This window comes from Gymnoscopelus microlampas, assembly GCF_963454915.1.
Source record: "Gymnoscopelus microlampas genome assembly, chromosome: 15".
Lineage (NCBI taxonomy): Eukaryota > Metazoa > Chordata > Actinopteri > Myctophiformes > Myctophidae > Gymnoscopelus > Gymnoscopelus microlampas.
This window is the reverse complement of record NC_139952.1, coordinates 39,493,779-39,516,688: the sequence shown is the minus strand read 5'-3', so window position 1 is coordinate 39,516,688 and position 22,910 is coordinate 39,493,779. Positions and strand designations below refer to the sequence as shown.

Genomic DNA, 22,910 nt, shown 5'->3' with positions numbered 1-22,910 from the left:
TGGCGTCAGGCAGTCACCCTGTCCGCCATCATAGGCCGTATTCTCCATGGAAACAGCCTCAGCACCAGAGGAACCTGGTGCAGTCGCCATGCTGTTTGTTTTGCAGAACAACTGGTAGCCGTCACTGCTGCAAAGGACGCGTCAGTGTCGCAAAACACTATACATAGGATGTGTTAAATGCAGAGAACAAATTTCACAAGTGTAAGTGTAGAGTGACAAATGCTCCAAAACAACTAAATGGGAGTAAATTATATATTATTAATGACTTTGGAATCAGTCTTTTACCCCTTCTATTAATAACTTTGGAGTTAGTCTTGTATCACCTCTTACGCTTTGGAAAAGCCCTGTGCAAAGTGCAACGAATTAAGCTGCACAAGCTTTTATATTGGCAGGGTGATAACAGAATGAGTTCTGACCTCGAATTGCGACTGGCTGAGACGCATTGCCAATGTGATGTTTCCAAATATAGAAATACTAGTGCATTACCCGTTCAGAACACTTGGAGGCTAGAGTGTATGATGTCAGTCTACATCTATGACGACAGTATTCAGATATGTCCTTTTATGATGTGTCCCAAAGGGGAATTTCACTCTAAAACACTTGTGGGGTCATTTCAAAGCTTTCTGTGCATCCCAGACAGTTTTTAAGTTGCTTGTTCTTTTTCCTTTTTCAAACACAGCCCCCTCACGCCTTAGAAGGACAGAATCAATCACCAGAACCATGGAAGTATGTTTTCAGTGAATCTAATATGGTTCAAATGGAGTTTGAAGTTACAATGGGTTTACATAGGAAGGGGCATGTCTGATACATTGATGATCAAATATATAGATATTGAATCAAGCAACTTAAAAACTGTTTGAGGTGCAACCAAAAGCCAGAGGAGATGTTAAAATAGCCCTTTAAGACACATTATAAAAGGACATATGAATACTACTACAACAGCAACAATAATAATAATGACATAAGTTATAATAAAACAGAAAAATAAGATAATAAAATTGCAGTGCAGAAGAAAGTAGCTGTAAATCAGATGACCTCATGCCACTGTCTTTAAGCTACAACAGCCTGCACTTTACCTCCCTCTTGTGGTCATTTTGAGGGTATGAAGTTATGAACAATCACGTTTTAAAATTCAGTAGTAACTCAAAAAGCAGCATTTGATATGAAATCAAATGTCAAACGATATCTACAGTTTGGCAACATGCTATTAGTATTTTGAACGTTATTTGTGTGTCCATTCCATATAGGCTTACACACACACACACACACACACACACACACACACACACACACACACACACACACACACACACACACACACACACACACACACACAGACAGTGGTGTAAAGTAACTAAGTAGCCTACATTTACTCAAGTACTGTACTTAAGTACACTTTTGAGGAATTGTTTCCAATGTTCAATACTTTTACTTCTACTCCACTAGGCCTACATCTCAGGCAAATATTGTACTTTTACTTTTGGGTACTTTAAGTATATTGTGATGGCAATACTTTTGTACTTTTACTCAAGTAAATTTTGATTTACCGGACTTTTACTTTCGACTAGTATTTCTGCATTGCAGTATTGGTACTTTTACTTTAGTAAAATGTTTGAGTACTTTTTCCACCAATGCACACACACACACACACACACACACACACACACACACACACACACACACACACACACACACACACACACACACACTTATTAATTTATATTAAACAAATTGTTCATCATCATCATCATCATCATCATCATCATATATCCAAAAGGCGTTGTGAGTGACGTCAGTGTCCGACCCCTCCCTCTCCCACCAAACCCGGAAGTGTTGCTGCTGTCACCGTTCCTTCTTTCTGTGAGACGCCCGTCCGTGGAAACCCAACACTGACACAGAGAAAGGTAAGGAAGCTTGTCTCTCGCTGTGATTTTATGTCCTTAAACTTTAGACAGGTTCCCAAAAGGGTAATGAAACCCTGAACTAGTGTCAACACTGTTGGTTGTGGTTGTTTAAGTTGTTTAATGGAACTATACACGAATCCACGGAGCGCTTTCCAGTAGGTGGCGCCGCCATTGCTGCGGTGTCAGTCAGCTGCTGCTACGGTTCTGTCCGTCTGTTGACGTTAGCAGTGCAGCCATAAACTAGCCTACTGGCACCTGACGTAGTTGGTTCGTTCCGATTTTCTGTACATCTTTGTAAAGTTAGTGTTAGTAAAAGTTAGTAAAAAGCAGGTAAAAGAGTAACGTGAGCAGTCAGTGACTGCCGCTGACTGACACCGTAGCAGCAGTTGACTGACAGTCTGACACCGCAGCAATGGTTGTGCGCAGGGCAGCGCTCTGTGGATTCGTGTATACCGGCTTACTTGTCTTGTCTGTCCAAAAACCAGCGCTAGCTACCTTAGCCTGCCTTGCTAGCCCAGGCTACTGTTAAATCTCAGCTGGAAGGAATTCAATTCAGTGTCATAGCAGGGATTTAGTTTAGTTTGTGGAATATTGACGCCGTCTTTACAGTTTTGTGTTGTTTTTATGAGTGCAAAATGTACTATAGAGTAGTGTTGTTGTTGTTGTTTTAGTTTGAGCATATTGTATATACAGCTTGTTTTGTTTTGAGGGTGGTACTAGTTGTTGTGGTGGTCTAGCTGGCTAACGGCGAGCGTTGCCAGATTCTGGGAGAGAAATAAGCAACCAGGTCTATGAAAACAAGACCAAAAGAAGCGACTAGGCTACGGCTATTTGAAAAAAAAAGCCGATCTACATGTGAGCTTGTAGATCTGCTATTCTCAAAAAAAGAAAAATAATAATCTTGGAAAAAGATAAAAAATACAATTTTGGAACATCTTTGAAACTTTATAACACAATGCCTGGCACACAATATTTTCAGATGGAGGGGGGGGGGGGGGGGTTCTGTGGACAAATGCATATCAACACGGGGTCTTTAAAAATGTTTGAGAACCACTGGTTTAAACGACATTAGGAAACAAGCCCAAAATAAGCAACTACACTTTAGAAATATACACTTTAGAAATAAGGCCAATATAAGCAACTACACTTAAAAAAACAAGCCCAAAATAAGCAACTACACTTTAGAAACAAGCCCAAAGAACCGCAACCCGCAACTATACCAAAGCCGCTTATAATAAGCGGATATGGCAACACTGGTGGTGTTGGTCTGGCAGGCTAACGTGTAGCTATCAGCTAATTGACACATTGTGACTGCTGTAATGAGAGAGCAGTCAGTTCATGTGTCTGTTGTTCACAGAGGCTGACTGTATATTCTATTACATTAAAATGTAAGTCATCATCATCATGTGACTGACAAGAAGTAGACTGGCCCAGCACGAGTGTGTGCTTTTTTATTATGAATGCAGTCTGTTATTACTGTGTGTGTGTGTGTGTGTGTGTGTCTAGCTGTCTGCCTGGCTATGCGGAAGTGTATTAGGTTCTCACTCAGGGCTACCATTTAATGTAGGTGAGTGCAGTGAATCTAAATGACGACCATGTCAGCTAACCAAGTGGTTCTCAACCTTTTCAGGCCGCGAAATAATCATATGTGAACTGGGCCCCCCCCCTAAATAATCATATAATAATCATATTTGAACTGGGGACCCCCCAAAATAATCATTAAACTGGGGAACCCCCAACATAAAAATATTTAAACTGGGAACCCCCCAACCTGACAGGCACTTGGATTTGTAGGAGTTGAGGCGTTACATTTTGTTTAACTCGGTTTCACAGCTAAATGTGAGCTTGTAGATCAGCTTTTTTTTCCCACAATTGTTGCCTAATTTATTTGACAATTTGGCCAATGTTTATAATGTGGAATAAAGGTCTTAAAAAAGTCCTTTCATTGTCACTTTACTGTCATCTGGGGAGCCCCCCAAAATCATGTTGGGGACCCCCCTGGGGGTCCTGACCCCACAAGTTGAGAATCACTGAGCTAACACACCCAAGTTTAGTGTAGTTTAGTTTATTGGAAAGTCATTAGCCTCGCGTAGCCACCACACACATAACACAAGTTAAAACATATTTCGAGGATATGACACAATAAAGTCCAGGACTTATTTCGTTGTGGTCCTCATACACATAACAAATATTGACTAGATCATATACGTTATATGTAATAATATGCTAGACATAATTTACCAAACGGCCCAATATTGTTCATAATGGACAGCATTTCATATTTCTAGAGCACCTATGCCTTAGCACTTAACGTTACATTCAACCATTCAAATGAACACACACACACACACACACACACTGATGCAGGCTGCATGGAGGAACCACCCTCATTGAGAGCAGGAGGGGGTTCAGTGTCTTGCTCAAGGACACTTAGACTTGAAGCCAAAAAGAGCCGGGGATCAGCTCCCAAACAGCCATTCTACCACCTGAGCCACATAATTGCTGGCAAAATATCCATTTTACATTTCCTCAAAAACGTTGAGTCATACCCTTAATGACTTATGAATATTCGAGCCAAAATAACTAATGCAATTGACTCAGTACTTTGCATTACCGTTTGTCTCGTAGGGCTGTCACACATTTAAGTTGGCGATTTAATTGTCACAAAAAATAATTGCAAACAAATAAAACGTTTTAATTGTTGTTTGGCATTAAACATTGGAACAATAAAAAATGAAATTTCTGTTTGCCTTTAAGGCTTCGTAATCACAAATGGCACAGGGTAGATATGACAAATAACTTACATACAAATAAATTACCGACACATTTATTATAATTTTATACTTTCCCAAAAATGTAAATATAGAGGAAATAACTGATCTTGTAGATCTGCTATTTCTGCTATTTTGGGAAAATTAATGTTTTTTTAACATGGAAACGATAAAATATTTGCGACTATCAATTAATTGCGGTTAGACGATTATGTAATAATTGTGACAGGCCTATTGTCTCGTTGACACAGCATTCACAGCCACTCCAAAAAAACAAAAGGGCCAGTTATGAGGTCTCTGGCCTCCAGACCTTCTTCCCATTGTTCCCATATAATTGATCGATAGCCTGGGTATGTGTATGTCTCAGCAACTCGGTGGTCACAGGATCCCTGGGCGAGTGAGCTGTAAACGCATTGTCTTACACAGCCTGCCCTGTGTCTGTGTGGACTGGACTGTCTGTCAGTCCATTGTCTCACACTCTCTCTCTCTCACTCTCTCTCTCTCTCTCTCTCTCTCTCTCTCTGGCTATCAAGACGTGTGGCATTCCATTCTGCCTGCCACTTGTTATTCACCAACAGAATGCTGGGGGCCACAGCTAAACTAAAACAGCAAGGCATATATAACATGGACTACCGTGCTTATATGCTGTGCAGGATACAACTGGATTATACGCTCTCAAACACCAATGCCAACCCCCCTGCGCCACACACACACACACACACACACACACACACACACACACACACACACACACACACACACACACACACACACACACACACACACACACACACACACACACACACACACACACACACACACACACACACACACACACACACTGTCCCCTGTTCACCCATGCGCTGCCTCTTTGATTGATTGAATACTTTATTAGCAGTTTGCATAAAAAACGCACAGGAAAGTACAGTTAAATACAAGTTCTGCTAAGAGGATTTCTAAACCCAAGAAAGCCTATGGCTTGTTTCCATTGGGGTCCTTTGTACTCAATTCATCGAATTGAGTACGTCCAGACATTGAGACTGTCAAGACGAAATCTGGTCTTGTGTCTGATCTGGTGGTCTAATACCGGGCCTCAGTATCCTAACTAGGAGTTCAACAGTAAATCAAACTAATCGATTTAACCGATTTAACAAAATGTACTTTTTCTTAACAGAAAAAATAGGTCTACAAGTTCACGACACGTTGTGAGCTTGTAGATCTGCTATTTGTACAGATGTTTTTGCACGACGACACCATTGTGTGGCGAGGAGGTATAAAACAACGCTTAAGTGCTTAATGGATTATTCAATGAATCGAAGAAGTTATCAGCAGAATAATCGCTGAGTAAGTAATCAATAGTTGTTGCAGGCAACCCTAATCCTAACCCTCTGTACATACATGTCTGACTGTCCCGCAGATGCAGACCATAAAGTGTGTAGTGGTGGGTGACGGTGCGGTGGGAAAGACCTGCCTACTCATCTCCTACACCACCAACAAGTTCCCCTCGGAGTACGTCCCCACAGTGAGTACTGAGTTTGTCCTATCTGTCTACACATTTTCTTATTCTTCTTGTGACCACTAGGACAGGGCTCTTACTCTAAGTTGACGATGAATTGTCACTCAAATAATTGCGATTAACGATTTAATTGTGTTTTTGGCATTTAACATAGGAAAAAAAATCTAAAATTGCACAGGGCAGATTATGACAAATAACTGAAATATACAAAGAAAGTATTGACATATTTAATAATTTTATACATGTAAAAATAGCAGAAATAGCTGATCTACAAGCTTACAACGCGCCACAAAGTGACGCGTTGTAAGCTTATAGATCTGCTATTTCTGCTTTTTTAATATTTGAAAATGTTTGAACATTTTTCAACATGGAAACGATTATGACGATTATGCAAAACTTATTGTACATATGCACATTCACACACTGACTGAAAATATGTTAACACACAACACATTAAAAACACAGAAAAGCAATCGGGAGCAGGTGGAGTCGAAGGGTTGGTAAAGTGTGTTTCTTCACATAGACTTGAACAGTGTTACCCCTCCCACTTACCTGTCCCAACAGTCTTCTGATTCTATCTATCACTGACTGCTGATTTTAAAGGGGAGTGGGAGGTCTATTCTTTAGCCCTATGAAGGCTGAGGGGAAAGAACGAGTAGGGGAGGCACAGGAGAGAAGGCTCTGACGGGATTCGACCCCATAGGCCAGCACGGGTACACTGGTCTCCCACAAGCAAGTGCAACTGCCATGCTGTCAATGAGCACCAGTGCTTTAGTGTTGTTTATTTGGACAATGATACGACGAAGACTTAGAAACCCCCACTCAATGTTAAAAACAATGGGGAAACAAATTAAGATGAGACAAGAGAAGAGAAGCAAAGCGAGTTTAGGATAGTTTGCGGTTTACAAAGAAGCCTTACATCAAAGCCAGCTGAAGACATCGCAGCAAGTTTTAGCAAGGAGGCGTAATACTGCTTCCAGGAAATTCTAAGCGTGTGTTTTCATGCCTGTGTGTGTGTGTGTGTGCGCGTGTGTGTGTGTGTGTGTGTGTGTGTGTGTGTGTGTGTGTGTGTGTGTGTGTTTTCATGCCTGTGTGTGTGGCATCTTGTTTATACACCACAAGCTCACGTGATGCACCTCTCTGTTGTGTTTGTGTCAGGAGGGCCAGGAGGAACTTGGCTCATAATGATGATTTGTGATCCCTCATATGAGGGACAGACCTACGGTCTGCCACACAGGAGTATAGGATTACTGACTGCAGGGTGACTCATGTAGAAGTGCTGTATGTCCTTTCACCTCCTGTTCAGTTCAGCTTGCCTGGTTTCTCTCTATCTCACTCTCTCTCTCTGTCCCTTTTGCTCCCAGAGAAAGAGAGAGCGAGAGAGACTTGGCCTGACAAAAGGGTTCAGTCGTGAGATTGGATTTTGCTTTATTCCATGAGAGAGAGAGAGAGTGAGCAGCAGAGGTGGATGATAAAATTGCATAACAGTGTCACCATATTGACTCAGCATTCCCTTCCTCTTCCGTTCTCCCTTCCTCTGTCTCTTTTCCTCTTTGTCTGTCTGTCTGTCTGTCTGTCTGTCTGCCTGCCTGCCTGCCTGCCTGCCTGCCTGCCTGTCTGTCTCTCCCTCTCTTTCTGTCAATTTTCAATTCAATTCCAAGGGCTTTATTGGCATGAGAAAACATACGTTTTATATTGCCAAAGCTAAAGTGGAGCAATACAATCAAAACAAAAATAATGTATGTACAATTAAAAGGGAATAGAAATTATGTACACAGAGCTGTTACATTGCAATTGAGGTAAATCTAACTTACAAAACCAAAAGAATTGTGCATTTGCTGTCAGAAATAGAGGCAGCCTATATATCCACATAGGAAAGGTTAGCTTTTCTGTCTCTCTTCCTCTTCCCCTGTCTGCCTCTCCCTCGGTTTCTGTCTCTCTTCCCCTGTCTGTCTGTCTGTCTGTCTCTCTCCCTCTCTTTCTTCCAGTTTAACTAAGATTCAATGCTACTTTGTTTAAACGTTATTGACATAACAGGAAGGAAACCTAGGTTGCTTTTAAAGCAGCATGCTCAATCTGGCCCCACCCCCTCCTTCTTTGTCCGTTTGTTGGTGATTATTTTTTTTATGCATTGTTTTTTGTATTGTTTTATATATTCAGAGTGTCATCAGAACCACAAAATGAGAATTATAATAAACTTAAAAGGACATCTATGGTTGTACGTCTAGGAAGAAAAATCCTGCCTCGCTTTGCGCCGCGTTTCGAGCTTGTGAAGCTGTTGACGCTTTTGTGTCATGAAAAGTTATGAAAAAAACAAAAGTTAGAATATGGATATAAGAGGTTTCTGCCCGACAGCAACAATATGTAATAATTGTATTGTCATCAATTTCCAGCCTGCTCTGGAAATAAATGACTCTTGTCTGCCTTTGAACCAACTATGTGAGACAATAGGGCTCTCGAAACGCTATGTTGTGATTAACGAGACAATTTCACAAATATCATTGACAGAAAAAAACAGTAAGGGCGCGCTCCCACCGCACTTTTATTTTACCTCTGGAGCAGAATCTGCCAATGCTTTGTCAATGCAAATGCGTGGATTCACGCAAGAGCAGATTTTTCCGCTTGTCGCGCAGACCTTGCGTTTATCCGCTCTACACGAAGAAGCATAAAACTGCTGGAGGCAGGAGCTGATTTTCCCCCTCTGTCCAATCGGGTGAGTCGAAGGCGGACCGTCCCAAGACTCAGGAAGCAACATGGTGCTCTCAGTGGACCAACTGGTTGTAGCTGTTGCATCTCACCCAGTACTTTATGATTTGTGCACTTGGGGTTCGTACATCTACATACACATTCAGATTTAAAATATAAAGTGCTTACCCCTTGGCCACGGATTTTAAAATCATGTACGGGCCCTCAGAAGTACCCGTATCTTCCGTATTGTTCAATAAAAAGCATTTTAATCCGATTGGTGGCCATTTCCCCATAGAGTTATAATGTACTAACAGTGCAATACACCTCTCAACCGCTAGGGTCGCGCAGTTGAAAGCATACGGAGAAAATGACCACTGATTGGATTAAAATGCTTTTTATTGATATAAATTTAATACGGAAGATACGGATACTTATGAGGGCCCGTACATGATTGTAACATCCGTGGCCATGGGGTAAGTACTTCATATTTGAAATCTGAATGTGTATGTAGATGTACGAACCCCAAGTGTGAAAGTGCAAAGACATTTTTTGTCTAGTGGCGGTGCGGGCTACGGGGACGGTCTTGAATGTGAGTGACAGGTGCGTCACAGCGTTTTTTTAGAATCCGCTGGCTGCAAAAAACTGTGGCCGCGCACACCCTGCGTTTAACAGCGGCCAGCCAACTTTTGGTGAGAGCGCGCCCTTACACAGGAAAATAATGCGAAATTATCTATTTTGCTTTTTATTTTTGAGCGGTGCACCCGCTCCTATACGAGGGTTTAGGAGCCATCCGTGGCGAAAGTTTTTCTTTCCGTCGTGAAAATGTGTCTTTCGCTGTGATGCCATGCTGAGGAAAACACGCCCATAGGCTAAGCTTTGCAGGACGTGCTGTGATTGGCTAGCGAGACACATGATGAAATTAACTTCAAACTTCGCAGACGCGCTGTGATTGGCTAGCGAGACGCATGATGAAATTAATAATAATGTAGAAAATGTAAGCACGTCACTTCGCAGGACGTGCTGTGATTGGCTACAGAGATGCATGATGAAATTAATAACTCATAAATATCACCGCTCACTTCACACTCGGTGTGATTTTGTTTTTTAAAGGCAAAATGTATCAACATTTTTCAAACACTTTAAGACACTATCAAGATTTTTCAATAATAATAAAAAAGAAAGCAGATATACTGTATCTGATATTTTTGGGGCGGTGTAGCCGCCCCCTATAAGTGAGTTTTGGACACCGACCAAAAAATGTGTGTATCCCCTAACCCTTCCATTGTTAATGCAAATCGATACTTTTTTCATATCAGCCAATCACATTACAGCTAGTGTCATCACCACTAACTGTAATGTGATTGGCTGACTTTGCAAATTCAGGACTGTGATTGGCTAGCGAAACACATGACACATGTGCAGCCCTATGAATAGCAGTATGGACTTTAAAAAAAGTCATTTATCCTTTTTTTAAAGTGAGTCATGTTGTGATGACCACACACCGCCCACTTCACACTGGGTGTGATTTTTTAATAGCCAACGTATAACTATAAATGGATGACCGGGGACACTTTGAGAACCAATGATTTATAATATCAATCACTGTGGGTGTTGTGTTTTGGTGTGTATTTGACTGATGTGTGCGAGTGTTTTTCCATACCTCACCTCTCTACCGTGTCCCGACACATCATTGATTCAGTGTTTGTCTTAACTTGAACCACCTAGACACGTGTGTGTGTGTGTGTGTGTGTGTGTGTGTGTGTGTGTGTGTGTGTATGTGTGTGTGTGTGTGTGTGTGTGTGTGTGTGTGTGTGTGTGTGTGTGTGTGTGTGTGTGTGTGTGTGTGTGTCATGCATTACAGTCTGTGTGGTTGTCCATATGTGTGTGTGACTGTGTTGATTTTGACAGTAAATTTTTATTTAGTTTTAGTCTTAGCCCTTTGAATAAAATTCTGTTTAGTTTTAGTCACATTTTAGTCACCTGAAATGTTTTACTTTTAGTCTAGTTTTATTTGACTAAACATCATAAGATTTTAGTCGACTAAATCTACAGTTGATGTAGTCAGGGGGGGGGGGAAATGAGTGGGCCGTGATGGCATCGAAATGATTTTGACTTAGCTGCATGCCAAAAATAGCCGATCTACAAGCTCACAATGCGTTGCGCTGTAACGTGTTGTGAGCTTGTAGATCAACTATTTTCGGTCTGTGACACCCACGTGCACCCTTGATGACTTGTCATAGTTCTACTGGATGTCTTCTCCAATCTCCACTAGTCCCTCCCTAACATTTTAGTCTAGTTTTTATTTGTTGACAAAATTGTCATTATATTTAGTCATAGTTTTAGTCATCATAGCTTAGTTTTTATTTCGTTTTTACATTTCTTGTCATAGTTTTAGTCAACGAAATCAATACGTGTGTGTGTGTGTGTGTGTGTGTGTGAGAGATGGGATATGACTCTGTAGGCATGAGTGTGAAGGGGTGTGGTTGCATTGTGTGTGTGTGTGTGTGTGTGTATGACTAATGTTTTTTTGTGTATGATTGTGTGTACAGTATATAAGGGTGTGACTGCATGTATGTATGTTTGGCTGACCGTGTATTTTGTTGTGCTTGTGTCTGCATATCTGTGTTAACTATGATATTTTATGTGTTTGACTTGGCATGTTGCTAAGTGATGGTGTACCAGTCTGTACTTGTACTGTACGTCTGTAATTCCTACACACTTTACACCTAGCATTGCTTCTTTAGGGAAGGGCTTTTAATGTGATAGCACTACAATACTTGACCATAGAGTTTTTTTCTGATACCAGTATCGGAAAAGCTGCCGATACTGCTTAAAGGGATGTTTCACTTTCAAACATGTTTGGGGTCATTTTAACAGATCTACTCAGGCTTTGTGAACAAACTGGACAGTTTTTATGTTGCTTGATCCAGTATTTAGATATTTGATATTCATTTTATCAGACACGCCGCCTTCCTATACAAACCCATTGTAACTTCAAACTCCATTTTAACCATGATGGATTCATTGAAAACACCCGTCCTTGGTTCTGGTGACTGATATTGTCCTTCTAATGCGTGAGGAGACCGCGTTTTTTTCAATTACTTTTGTATATATTTTTGTATATATTTTTTGCCAGGGGAGTATGCCAGTCTATGCTATTCCGATAACCACGTCATTTTTCACATGATGATATTTCATTTACAGTCATATTTTCAATGCTTCAGTTGATGTTGCCCGACTGTTTTATACTCTTACTTTACTATTTACATTATTATTGTACTAACTTGTAGCTGCACTGTTTACTATCAATTTTACAAACTATAATTTATATAATTTTGATTCATTATTTAATTTCAAGGGTCCCCATAGCACTGAGTGGACCCTTACGGGTCCATTTGGTTCCATTTGTACACTTCACCAGGAATCAGGAAGGAAAAAATGGTATCGGTATTCGGTACATCTCTATTTGACCACATAACGAATATAGATACACCCAAGATGCATTGAGGACAGATCATGATCCAATCACTCTAATCTCCGTAGCCAGGCGATCTGAGATATCCGCCTACTGCCCTTTCCCTTGCCCTGTAATCAGTTTTAACCGCCCTACTGTCTTTGGCACCTGCATTTCCCCAGCGGGATCAAGAAAGGTCTTATCTTATCTACTGTATACATTAGGGATGTCCGATATTATCGGCCTCCCGATATTAGCATAAAAATTGATATCGGGAAAATATCGGTATCGGTTTTTGAATTTTTTTTTTTTTTTTTTTTTTTTTGCTTTATAAATAAGTTACAGGAGTTCTTACTGTATATTGTGTGTGTGATATGAAATTTGAGCTTACCCTAATCACAATAATCCCCGCATATATCGGTATCGGTTGATATCGGTATCGGTAATTAAGAGTTGGACAATATCGGTATATCGGTTATCGGTAAAAAAGCCAATATCGGACAACCCTAGTATACATACAGGGGCGACATTGGCTCGGGAGGTGGAGAGGCCATCATACATCTGGCCTGGTTACGTCTAAATGTAAATGTAAACTAGGTAGAAACAAATTGGAGATTAAAACAATTACTGGATTGCAGAAGCATTGCTAAGACTTTAGGGTGGTCCTTCATACTGGAATGGTATCGGGATTGGTTTTCAAAGCAATTAGGCATAGGTCTGTTAAAGGAGATTTTCGACACTGTTCTAGCCCATACGTTGAATTTAGACATTTCCCCAGGTAGGCGGAGATCTCCGATTGTCAGGCTACGTGAGATTACGATAACGCAACGTTTCGCAAACCACCTACGGAGATGGTCAGGGATGCATTGTGGCCCAATTTTCAATCCGCATGCAGCAACTATTCTTGCATGGTGCCAGGGGGCCTTAGTTACTACTTGTCTACTTCATTGTTTGTTACTGTTTAGGCAGCAGCAGCAAAGGTGTTTTAAAAGAACTAAGAGTGTCAGCCGACCTGGCGTTTATGTAATATAAGTATAACTAGAAAATGTGCTCCTCGGAGCACAGGTCTCCGCCAGGCGAGGTGGTAAAAGAAAGTACTGTTCCTGATTAATTCTGTCTTACAGTACCTATTTATATTACATATTGTGATGTCACGTGAAGCTTGACCAATGTTAGGTGTTCACAGACGGACGGACACACACACACGGACGGACAAAGTGAAAACATACTCTCCTTCGGCCTGGCGGAGACAAATATAATAATTGTGTCGCGTCATCGCCTTGATCTATAACTACGTTAGCCTATGAGTATGTTCTCAAAGCAAACAGTCAGGACGGCCGTGGGGGCGTGTTTGGACGCATCGCTGTCACTCAAAACGGCCGCGGGGGCGTGTTTGGGTTTAAGGGGCGTGGCCTTAGGCGCTAGTCCATCATAATTCTGAAGCACGCCTCGCTGCCTGTAGAGAGAGGCAGCCACTCTGGAGAGAAGGAGACAAGTCCCGCTGTTGCATTTACGTTTGCTCTGGGTATAATATTGCAGAAATTAATATTATGATTAAAAATAATAATAATAATCACAGCCTTTGCGATTCGCTAATCGCGTGGTTTCAAATCGTGATTTCGGTTTGAAAACAATTCATCGTTCAGCCTTAATGTCCATGTATGTTGTCTGCAGTCCTGCATTCATCAGCTTATGTTGGTTTGTTTCTGCACCAAAGTGCCAAAACCTCAACTTGTTAGATAAGTGCTGCCTTGTCACACAGCCACCTTGTGAAGTCCAAGGTTTGTTGTCAGCTCCTCCGAGGATAAAAGTCAAAGTATATTGGGCTTAGTGAGGGGAAAATCTGACATCTCTCGAGTTTCTACACATCAGGTTTACTGTAGATGCCATATGATGCTTCTTCATATATGAGGTATTTTCTTTCGTGTTTGGGTGCCTCACACAGCATACACAAAATGATTAACGCACCTCCAGCCAGTGAAAGTATATGGTAGTCCATCCATACATCCTGTGTAAATGCAAACCAAGCATTGATTCAGTCAGTGTGTCAAGTGTTTAAAGAACAGCACAGGGGAGTACTTCCTATTATAATTCTAGTAAGCTCACGGTGGTGGTTGGTGGTGGTGGTTGGTGGTAGGGTGGACTCTTGATCAAACTGCGCATGCGTCGTTGTGTGCCAGGTTTCGCGAGAGAAACAAGCAGCGAGGTCTATGAAAACGAGGCCAAACCAAACGAACCCTATAACACCAACATTGGCCCTAAAGCGCTTACAATCGGCGGACATGGCAACACCGACTCTACACCATAGACCCCGCCCACTCTCTGCTGTGGAAAGTAAACACTCCAGATTTGTTTCCCCACACACGATGCACATTAGCTCCATAAAGAACGGTTCTATGTCGTTCTCTTCCAGGATCGGGCGAACGTCCGCCAAGGCTCCGCTGTTTACCCTTTTGTATACATCGTATCCCAAAATTAATGGTAGATTCTAAACTGCACGGATGTTTAAGGTTTGGTCGGCTGCATAATATTTTAGGTCGCCAGCGAAACTACCCGTTTAAATCGCTTATTTAGTCAGCCTGTGGCCATGTTTCCCATTGTAGCCAAACCGGGAGCAGTAGTGGCAGCGGACGTAGGGTTTTTTTCCGGGTTCAATGGGAAACATGGCCACAGGTTTCGCGAGAGAAACAAGCAACGAGGTCTATGAAAACGAGGCCAAACCAAACGAACCCCATACCACCAACATGCAACCTGATAATAATGTCCAAAGCATGTCTGTGTATGTTTACATCCATTACTGTGTTGGCGTTAGTTGGGATTAATGTTTATTAGCCAAACCAAGTTACTATGAGCCGTTAGCGTGATGCTAAGCTAACGGACGTTTGGCGCTAGCATGCGGCTAACGCTAATGCTAACGTCGTCATCGTGACTTAATCAACAATGTAAACGTTTCATCAACACACTTTATGAACCTTACTGTGGTTAATATTATCAGTGCTACCCAAGTAGTCCATTGAAAAGTATTATTTTGGTGTATTTTGTGTATTGTAACTTGGACACTGTAACTTAATGGTAGCTGGGGCGACGCGTTGTTGGCTCATGGTTCAGAATGCCTCATGGGTATTGTAGTCATTTTCTGCTATTTCGGTTCTACTGTGATAGACTGTGCTACATTACCTGCTGTTTAATTGTGAATCATATATGCTATGAATATATGGTAATACAATGTTTATTTTCCTGTATTTCCAGGTTTATGACCTGAGTCATCTACTGTATGACCTGTGTGTCATCTGTGTGTCCAGTACTTTGTACTGTGTTGGTTAAAAAAGACAAAACACGAGTTGTGACAAAGACGTGTGATTCTCTGATTAATGTTGTTAGTGGTGTAAAATGCCATCAAAAATATACTCAAGCCTGCTGCAGGGCAACAGAAAATAGCAAGCCTATTTTGCTCTTTTATATAGCAAATTTTTATATATATACGAGGGGACGCGCGCCCTTCACCGGGTATGGTGAAGGGCGCCCTTCACCGGGTATGGTCTAGTAATAAGTAACATGAATTGATACAGGTAATAAAGATATTCTTATTTTGTGCCATTATATTCTCTCTCATATTTCTCTTGTCTCCTGCCTGCTGTGTTTTATTCTCTGTTGTTCTCTTTGAGCCAGACGTGTTGGTGCTCAGCCAGAGTCATCTTGGCAAAACATTGTTTCTGCAGGCTACACTAAACACAGAGTGAAAGCAGATTAATTAAACAGACACTGTGTGTGTAACCTGTGCTATTGAAATTAGCCATCATTTGGAGAATAGCGGGAATTTCTTTATTGTCATGTTGTTTTTTACGGCAGGCATGCATGCTTTACGTTCCTGTTTGACTCTCTTGCGAGGAAAGCTTGTTGTTGGACTTGGGAGCAGTCTGAAAAGTATACAAGCAGACGCACAATTCTAGCATCCTAAACTTGAAGGGACCTTTTGTTTTGTTTTTTTAGGTGACAATCAGTTATGATGTAATACAGTGGTTCTCAAAGTGAGGTCCAGGGACCCGCTGGCTTCCACGAGGGAGTTATGGGGGTCCTTGAAATTCAAAAAGTTTGAGAAATTTGAGCTGACGTGAATAGAATGATCGGACTGTCCTCCTTGCTGAGGTGTAAGTGTGTGTGTGTACGTATATATAAGTCCAGGTGTGTTTCTTGGTGACGTCTGAGAGTTCGTCAGAGCTGGTCCTCATGTAAAAACACAACCCTGGATCACTTCCAGTTCATTTCACTCCCTGTTGTAACAGAGAAGGTGGCTTCGGGCATGTCAGTGAGACATGTTGGGACTACTGATATATGTGTGTGTGTGTGTGTGTGTGTGTGTGTGTGTGATGGAACGGAGTAGGGAGTGGTGCTGTGAGGAGGAGTGATGTGGTTCAATGTTAAGTCGATGTAAATTCGTAACATCCAGTGACATTTTGCGTCTTAACGCACAAAGCTATGCACACATTTCCAACTCAAGTGATTTCCGCCGATGTGAACATGTGCGCTACCGAGCGATGCGATTACAGTCTTGATTGATTGATTGAATACTTTATTAGTCCGAAATGTAAACGGCACAAGATACAGTCAGATAGTACGGCTAAAAGGATGACACAAAAAAGTCCTGGGGACTTGTTTCCATTGTGGTCCATGTAGGTCTCCCCCCCCCCCCCCCCCCCCATCATGACCATCCTATTAGAACCTGGCTGCAAGCGGGGCTAAAAAGCTCTATAGCAGGATGGGTGGAGGGTCTGGAGTGATGGGAAACCTGTTACACTCATCTGACTGAAGCGCGCGCACACACACACACACACACACACACACACACACACACACACACACACACACACACACACACACACACACACACACACACACACACACACACACACACACACACACACACACACACACACACACACACACACACACACACACACACACACACACACACACACACACACACACACACACACAGACTGACCGTCTCCGTCAGACTCTTTTCAAAACAAGCCAGCAGCCTGTCCCTCATATACACACATACCCAGAATCTCTCTCTCTCTCTCTCTCTCTCTCGCTCTCTCTCTCTCTCTCGTCCCTCATATACACACATACCCAGAATCTCTCTCCTGTCCCCAGAATTTCTCTCTCTCACACACACGCACACGCACACGCACACGCACACAGGGACAGACAGTGTGTCGCCAGGACAGGGCGGCGGGTGATGATGAAGTGAATTGTGACTTCCTGCCCGGCCTTCATTTGACTTCATAATCACACTCTCTCTCTCAATGCTCAATTCAATTCATTGTGTTCTATTGACATGAATGTTATCTGTCTCTCTGGGCCTGTCACAATGATTGCATAATCGTCTAATCGCAATTATTTTAGATAATAAGCTGTGAGCTTATAGATCGGCTATTGCCAACATTAATATTTTATAGTGTAACGTTATTCAATATGCCAGTAATGTATTTGTAAATCCAGGTTATTTGTCATATCTGTACCTGTGCAACTTCAAAGCCTAAAAGCAGAAATTATGTTTTTGGTCATATGCAACGGCAGAAACACAATGAAACCATTAATCGCAATTATTTGCGTGTCCAATGTCATAGTAGTGACAGCCCTATGCCTCTCCCTCTGTGTTTCCCAGGTATTTGACAACTATGCAGTGACCGTAATGATCGGAGGGGAGCCCTACACCCTGGGTCTGTTCGACACGGCAGGTAAAACCAGATCAGCGTTTCTTTCTCTCAACCATTTAGAATTTCAATGAAGCCCCCAGTTTGATATCGTTGCTGTCGGGCAGAAACCTTATCTCCATATTTTTAAGATTCCTTTTTTTTCCGTAAATGAACGCCCTATTTGATCATACCACAGCGTCACACAAAAGTATCAAAAGTAGCAGATCTGCAAGCTCGAATGTATTTTGAGCTTGTTGATCTGCTGCTTTTGCAAAACGTTTTTTTTTTTAATCCTGAAAAGTAACAGTTGTTTTGGACATATGAGGTTTCCACCCGACAAGAGACGATGTGCACGGAGGGCCATAGACCCCCCCCTTGTCATCATACTGTGTATTTATTCTCTGGGATCTGACCTCACCCTGCAGGTCAGGAGGACTACGACAGGCTCCGCCCCCTCAGCTACCCCCAGACTGACGTCTTCCTCGTTTGCTTCTCTGTCGTGTCGCCCTCCTCCTTCGAGAACGTCCGTGAGAAGGTCAGTCTGTCCGTCTGTCTGGCTGTTGTTGATGAGGTGTCTATCTGTTGTGCATCAGATCAGGTCACTTGTTCTGGTGTTACTTTTACCGTTAGTTACCGTATTTATTGACCACAACACGTTGAGAATGTTATTTAGACAGATGCCTAATTCATTGTTTACCTTTGTATCCTAGTTTCTTTGACACCCTACATTGTTCTCTTTGCACTCTACTCTACTTATCTTGGCCTACTTATGTCAACATTTACCTTGTTGTTTATTGACTAGAGCAGTGGTTCTCAAGCTTTTCAGCGCGCAACCTACCAAAATAATCATATTTGAGCTGGGGACCCCCCCCTTGACCCTTACAGTTTGTTGACTCGGTTCCACAGAAAAATCTGGTGAAAATAGCCGATCTACATGCTCACAGCGCTTTGTGAGCTTGTAGATCGGCTATTTTATTCTTTTTAATTGCCGCTTTCTTAGGTAATATTGGACAGCCATTTGGGGTCCCGACCCATAGGTTGAGAACCACTGGACTAGAGTTCATGCTTACTCTGCTTATTCTGATCTTGCACTCGCAAGGCCCTCCGGATAAGAGCATCTCCTAAATACAATGTCTACATTGTAATCTCAAACATGTCTTTATTTTTTCCTCCCCTCCGATGGTCTCTGCAGTGGGTACCGGAGATCTCCCACCACTGTCCCCGGACCCCCTTCCTCCTGGTCGGGACCCAGGTTGACCTGAGGGACGACAGCAACACCGTGGAGAAGCTGGCCAAGAACAAACAGAGGCCCCTGGCCCCCGAGAGCGGGGACAAGCTAGCCAGGGACCTCAGAGCTGTCAAATATGTGGAGTGTTCAGCTCTCACACAGGTAAAGCTGTGTGTGTGTGTGTGTGTGTGTGTGTGTGTGTGTGTGTGTGTGTGTGTGTGTGTGTGTGTGTGTGTGTGAGAATTAAAATTAAAATAATCAAATGAACTTTGATCAGCAATAAAAAATACTGGTTATACTGCTGTTTGCCCTGCATCGGGGCCATGGAAGTGCATGCATATTTTTCACACACACACACACACACACACACACACACGCTATGTGTGTGTCTCACACACATAGCGTGTGTGTGTGTGTGTGTGTGTGTGTGTGTGTGTGTGTGTGTGTGTGTGTCGCACGCACATACATACATACATACACAGAGTACACATACATTAGTTTATAAATCTGCATGAATGTTCCCAATAGTAAAAAAAAGAAATACAAAAATAAACAAAAACAACAATCTCCTCACTGTCTCTCTCTTCCTCCTCCATTCCAACTCTCTTCCTATCCCCCTCCTCCCTATGTCACTGTTCCCCTTTCTATCCTTCTCTTTCCCCCCCTTGCTGTTCTCTCGCTCTCTTTCCCTCCCTGTGCGCCTCCTTCCCTCACAAATTCTCTCTCACAGCGGGGTCTGAAGAACGTGTTTGACGAGGCCATCCTGGCCGCCCTGGAGCCTCCGGAGACCAAGCCTAAGAAGCGTTGTGTCCTGCTATAGAGAGGAGAGACCTCAAGACGAGGTGGGACGAGAACAAGGAAGGCAAGGAAAGGAGGAGAGAACAGAACAGCGAGCGGACACGGGAACAGATTTTCTTTTTTTAAACGGCGGGAAAGCGGGGGGGCTTGGGGGGGTAAACGATGGAGGAAAATTGGGCGGGGGGGGTGGTGGACAGAGGACGAGTGGCACACTCGTTCACACAGTGCCTTCAGTGGTAGTGACAAAATGGGGTGGGTGGGTTGACAGGTTCGGGGGGGGGGGCGGGGGGCATCTCGTCAAGCTACATGCGACCTGATGTACCGAAATCAGCCGAAAGTGTCGCCGAAAATTGCAGTTTTTTTGAGTCACGTGCACTTTGCAAGAAAAGAGCACACATTCTTAGCTTTCTAACGGTGCCTGTATTCTTTTGTACTCCAAATATCCGGCTAGTTAAATCACATTACATATCAGCTGTGCCAGCAACGTCTGTCTGTGTGTAAGAACAATAGCCTCCCAAGTTTTGCAGAAGCGAAATATTGTTTGTTTTCTTATTTTCTTTTCTTCTAAAAGAGCTTCAGGGACATCAGACTGATTTCGGTAGAGAACGGATGTCAGATTTTCATCTTTGCTATGCGTCGCTATAATAATGCCTTTATGACTAGAAGAATTTGAACAACACTCTACTAACTCGTACTGATCACGCGTAGTTGGTTTTATTGATAAGATCACGCAGGTTGAACATCAGATGTTTGAAACCTGAGGTGCCTTTTTTAAAACGGTGGCCCTCAGCCAGTGTTGCATTGGGACCCAAATGTGACATTAAATAGCTCTCTATGCAGAGCAGCCATATTGGAAAGAAATTGGGCCTCTTCCTTACTTCCTTCACAGGTGCTACCAATGATACTAATGAAGGCTCTGTTCCATTCGGGTCCAAAGAGAGTCGGGGTGCTACTGATATTGTGCATGTTGGCTCACTGGAAACACTCTGCTACACCAAGTGGGTCCCAAATTGGGACCCAGGGACCCTCATGGTTCCTTGAGGGGGTTCCAAATGACCCCTTATGGGTGTGTAACTCTTGAGTGTACAAACTTTTGTACACTCAGAGTTTCAGGGGTCCTTGAAATAAAAAAGTTTGAGACCCACTGTGCTACACTAAATGGATCAGATCCTTCATTAGTATCATTGGTAACGCCTGTGAAGGAAGTACGGACTCTTCCTTACTTCCTTACAATTTCTGTCCAATATGGCTGCCGTATAGAGCCTATTGCATTGTTTAATTTCTTATTGGTAGGCATGTACGCAGACATGGTAACCCACTTAGAACTTTGCATTACAGCTTCATGGGGTTCGGAATTTGGGGTTTGTTGAACATTGAGTCGGACCCCAATGCATCGAATAACCCCAATATTCCTCTTGTTTAAATTTGAATTTGGTCCCAGTCCCACTGACTGGTTGAGAAACACTGCTTTAAAAGACCCAAACAGTGATTAAAGGAGTAGTTCACCCAAAAAAATGACTTGGTTTCTATCAATTACACACACCATGAAGCATTGAATTCATGGAGATTTGTTTTTGTTTTTGTCGCATTTCTAAGCTAGTAATTTGATGACCGGTGGAGTCTTCTACCTGAGACATTAGCATCTTTCCGCCGGTCATCAAATTATTGGCTTAGGAATGCGACAAAAGTTTAAAAAAAATCTCCACGAATTCAAGGCTTCATGCGGTGTGTAATTGATAGAAAATAAGATTTATTTTGGCTGAACTACTCCTTTTTAAAGTCCATGTTACTAGCTTGCACACACACGCCTAGCAACACTTGTTTTCTTTTTGTTTTTGTGTTTTAAAAAAATTCCAAAGGACGAAACTACGTTTTTCCCCTTTGTATTTTTGTTTTGTTTCTTTCTCGTACAGTGGTGCTTGGGAGGAATATGCTTTGCTCTGGTTCACATATCTGTCCATGTTATGTTTCCAGTGCAGAGTTCTGTGCTAAAATGTTGTCGCTGTCGGGCAGAAACCTCTTATCTCCACATTTTAACTTTTTGTGTTTTTTTTCTCGTAAATTAACGCCCTACTTGATCAAACTACAGCGCCACACACAAAAGCATCAAAAGTAGCAGATCCACAAGCTTGAGCGTGTCGATCTGTTACTTCTGCTATTTTGTGAATCCTAAAAAGTACCAGTTTTGGACATGTGAGGTTTCCACCCGACAGAGACGATATTATGACTAATGTATGATACCGACTAAAACCTTGCTTTTATTTTACCTCCCTAATTTCTGTAGCAGTGAGTGATGACAGGGCTCTTGCTGGGGTTTCCACGAAATCCAGTGGAAATACTGAAACCGCTGGTTCTCACTTTGAATCAGTGAGGTTGTCGAGCAATACAAAAAAAACTACATGGGGAAGATTTTAGTTTTTTTTATCTAAAATAACACGTCAAGTAGCCTCCTGGTTCATCTGGATGTTTGCCACAAACTTAATAAAAAAGTTGTGGGATACTTTTTCACAGGTCCATGTTTTAAGTTTATAATAACAATTGTCTCGTGCCCATACCGTTTTCTGAGTGGCATTTGCTTAAATGCTATACTGTGCGTGTTAACAGTAAACCTGACTTAACTATCCATGAGCTTTGTGGTGATTTGACATTTGATAGTGCTTTTAGTAACTGCTACAAATACAAACTTGAATCAAACACAACACTTAACACATCATACACATTTTAATGTGTATGTGGCCACTCATACATTAGTATGCAGTAGTTAAGGCGGGATCTGTGTAGCGTAGACCAAATACAGTACATGATGCACACACGTGTACACCGCAGCATATACAGTAAATATGGTCATG

The 22,910-nt window shown here is 42.3% G+C and overlaps 2 protein-coding genes across 2 annotated transcripts in view; both read left to right on the top strand.

The window, feature by feature from the left end:
• The window catches only part of polr1f (RNA polymerase I subunit F), a 43,901-nt gene that overhangs the window by 14,746 nt on the left and 6,245 nt on the right, over positions 1-22,910 (top strand). The gene's annotated exons all lie outside the window — the stretch shown is intronic.
• On the top strand, positions 1,852-20,197 carry LOC311062133 (cell division control protein 42 homolog). Its single transcript, XM_084080953.1, has 6 exons — positions 1,852-1,904; positions 6,093-6,197; positions 18,005-18,077; positions 18,461-18,570; positions 19,228-19,425; positions 19,994-20,197. Exons 2-6 carry the CDS (start codon positions 6,093-6,095, stop codon positions 20,081-20,083), a joined length of 576 nt encoding a protein of 191 aa, XP_083937079.1. The 5' UTR covers positions 1,852-1,904; the 3' UTR covers positions 20,084-20,197.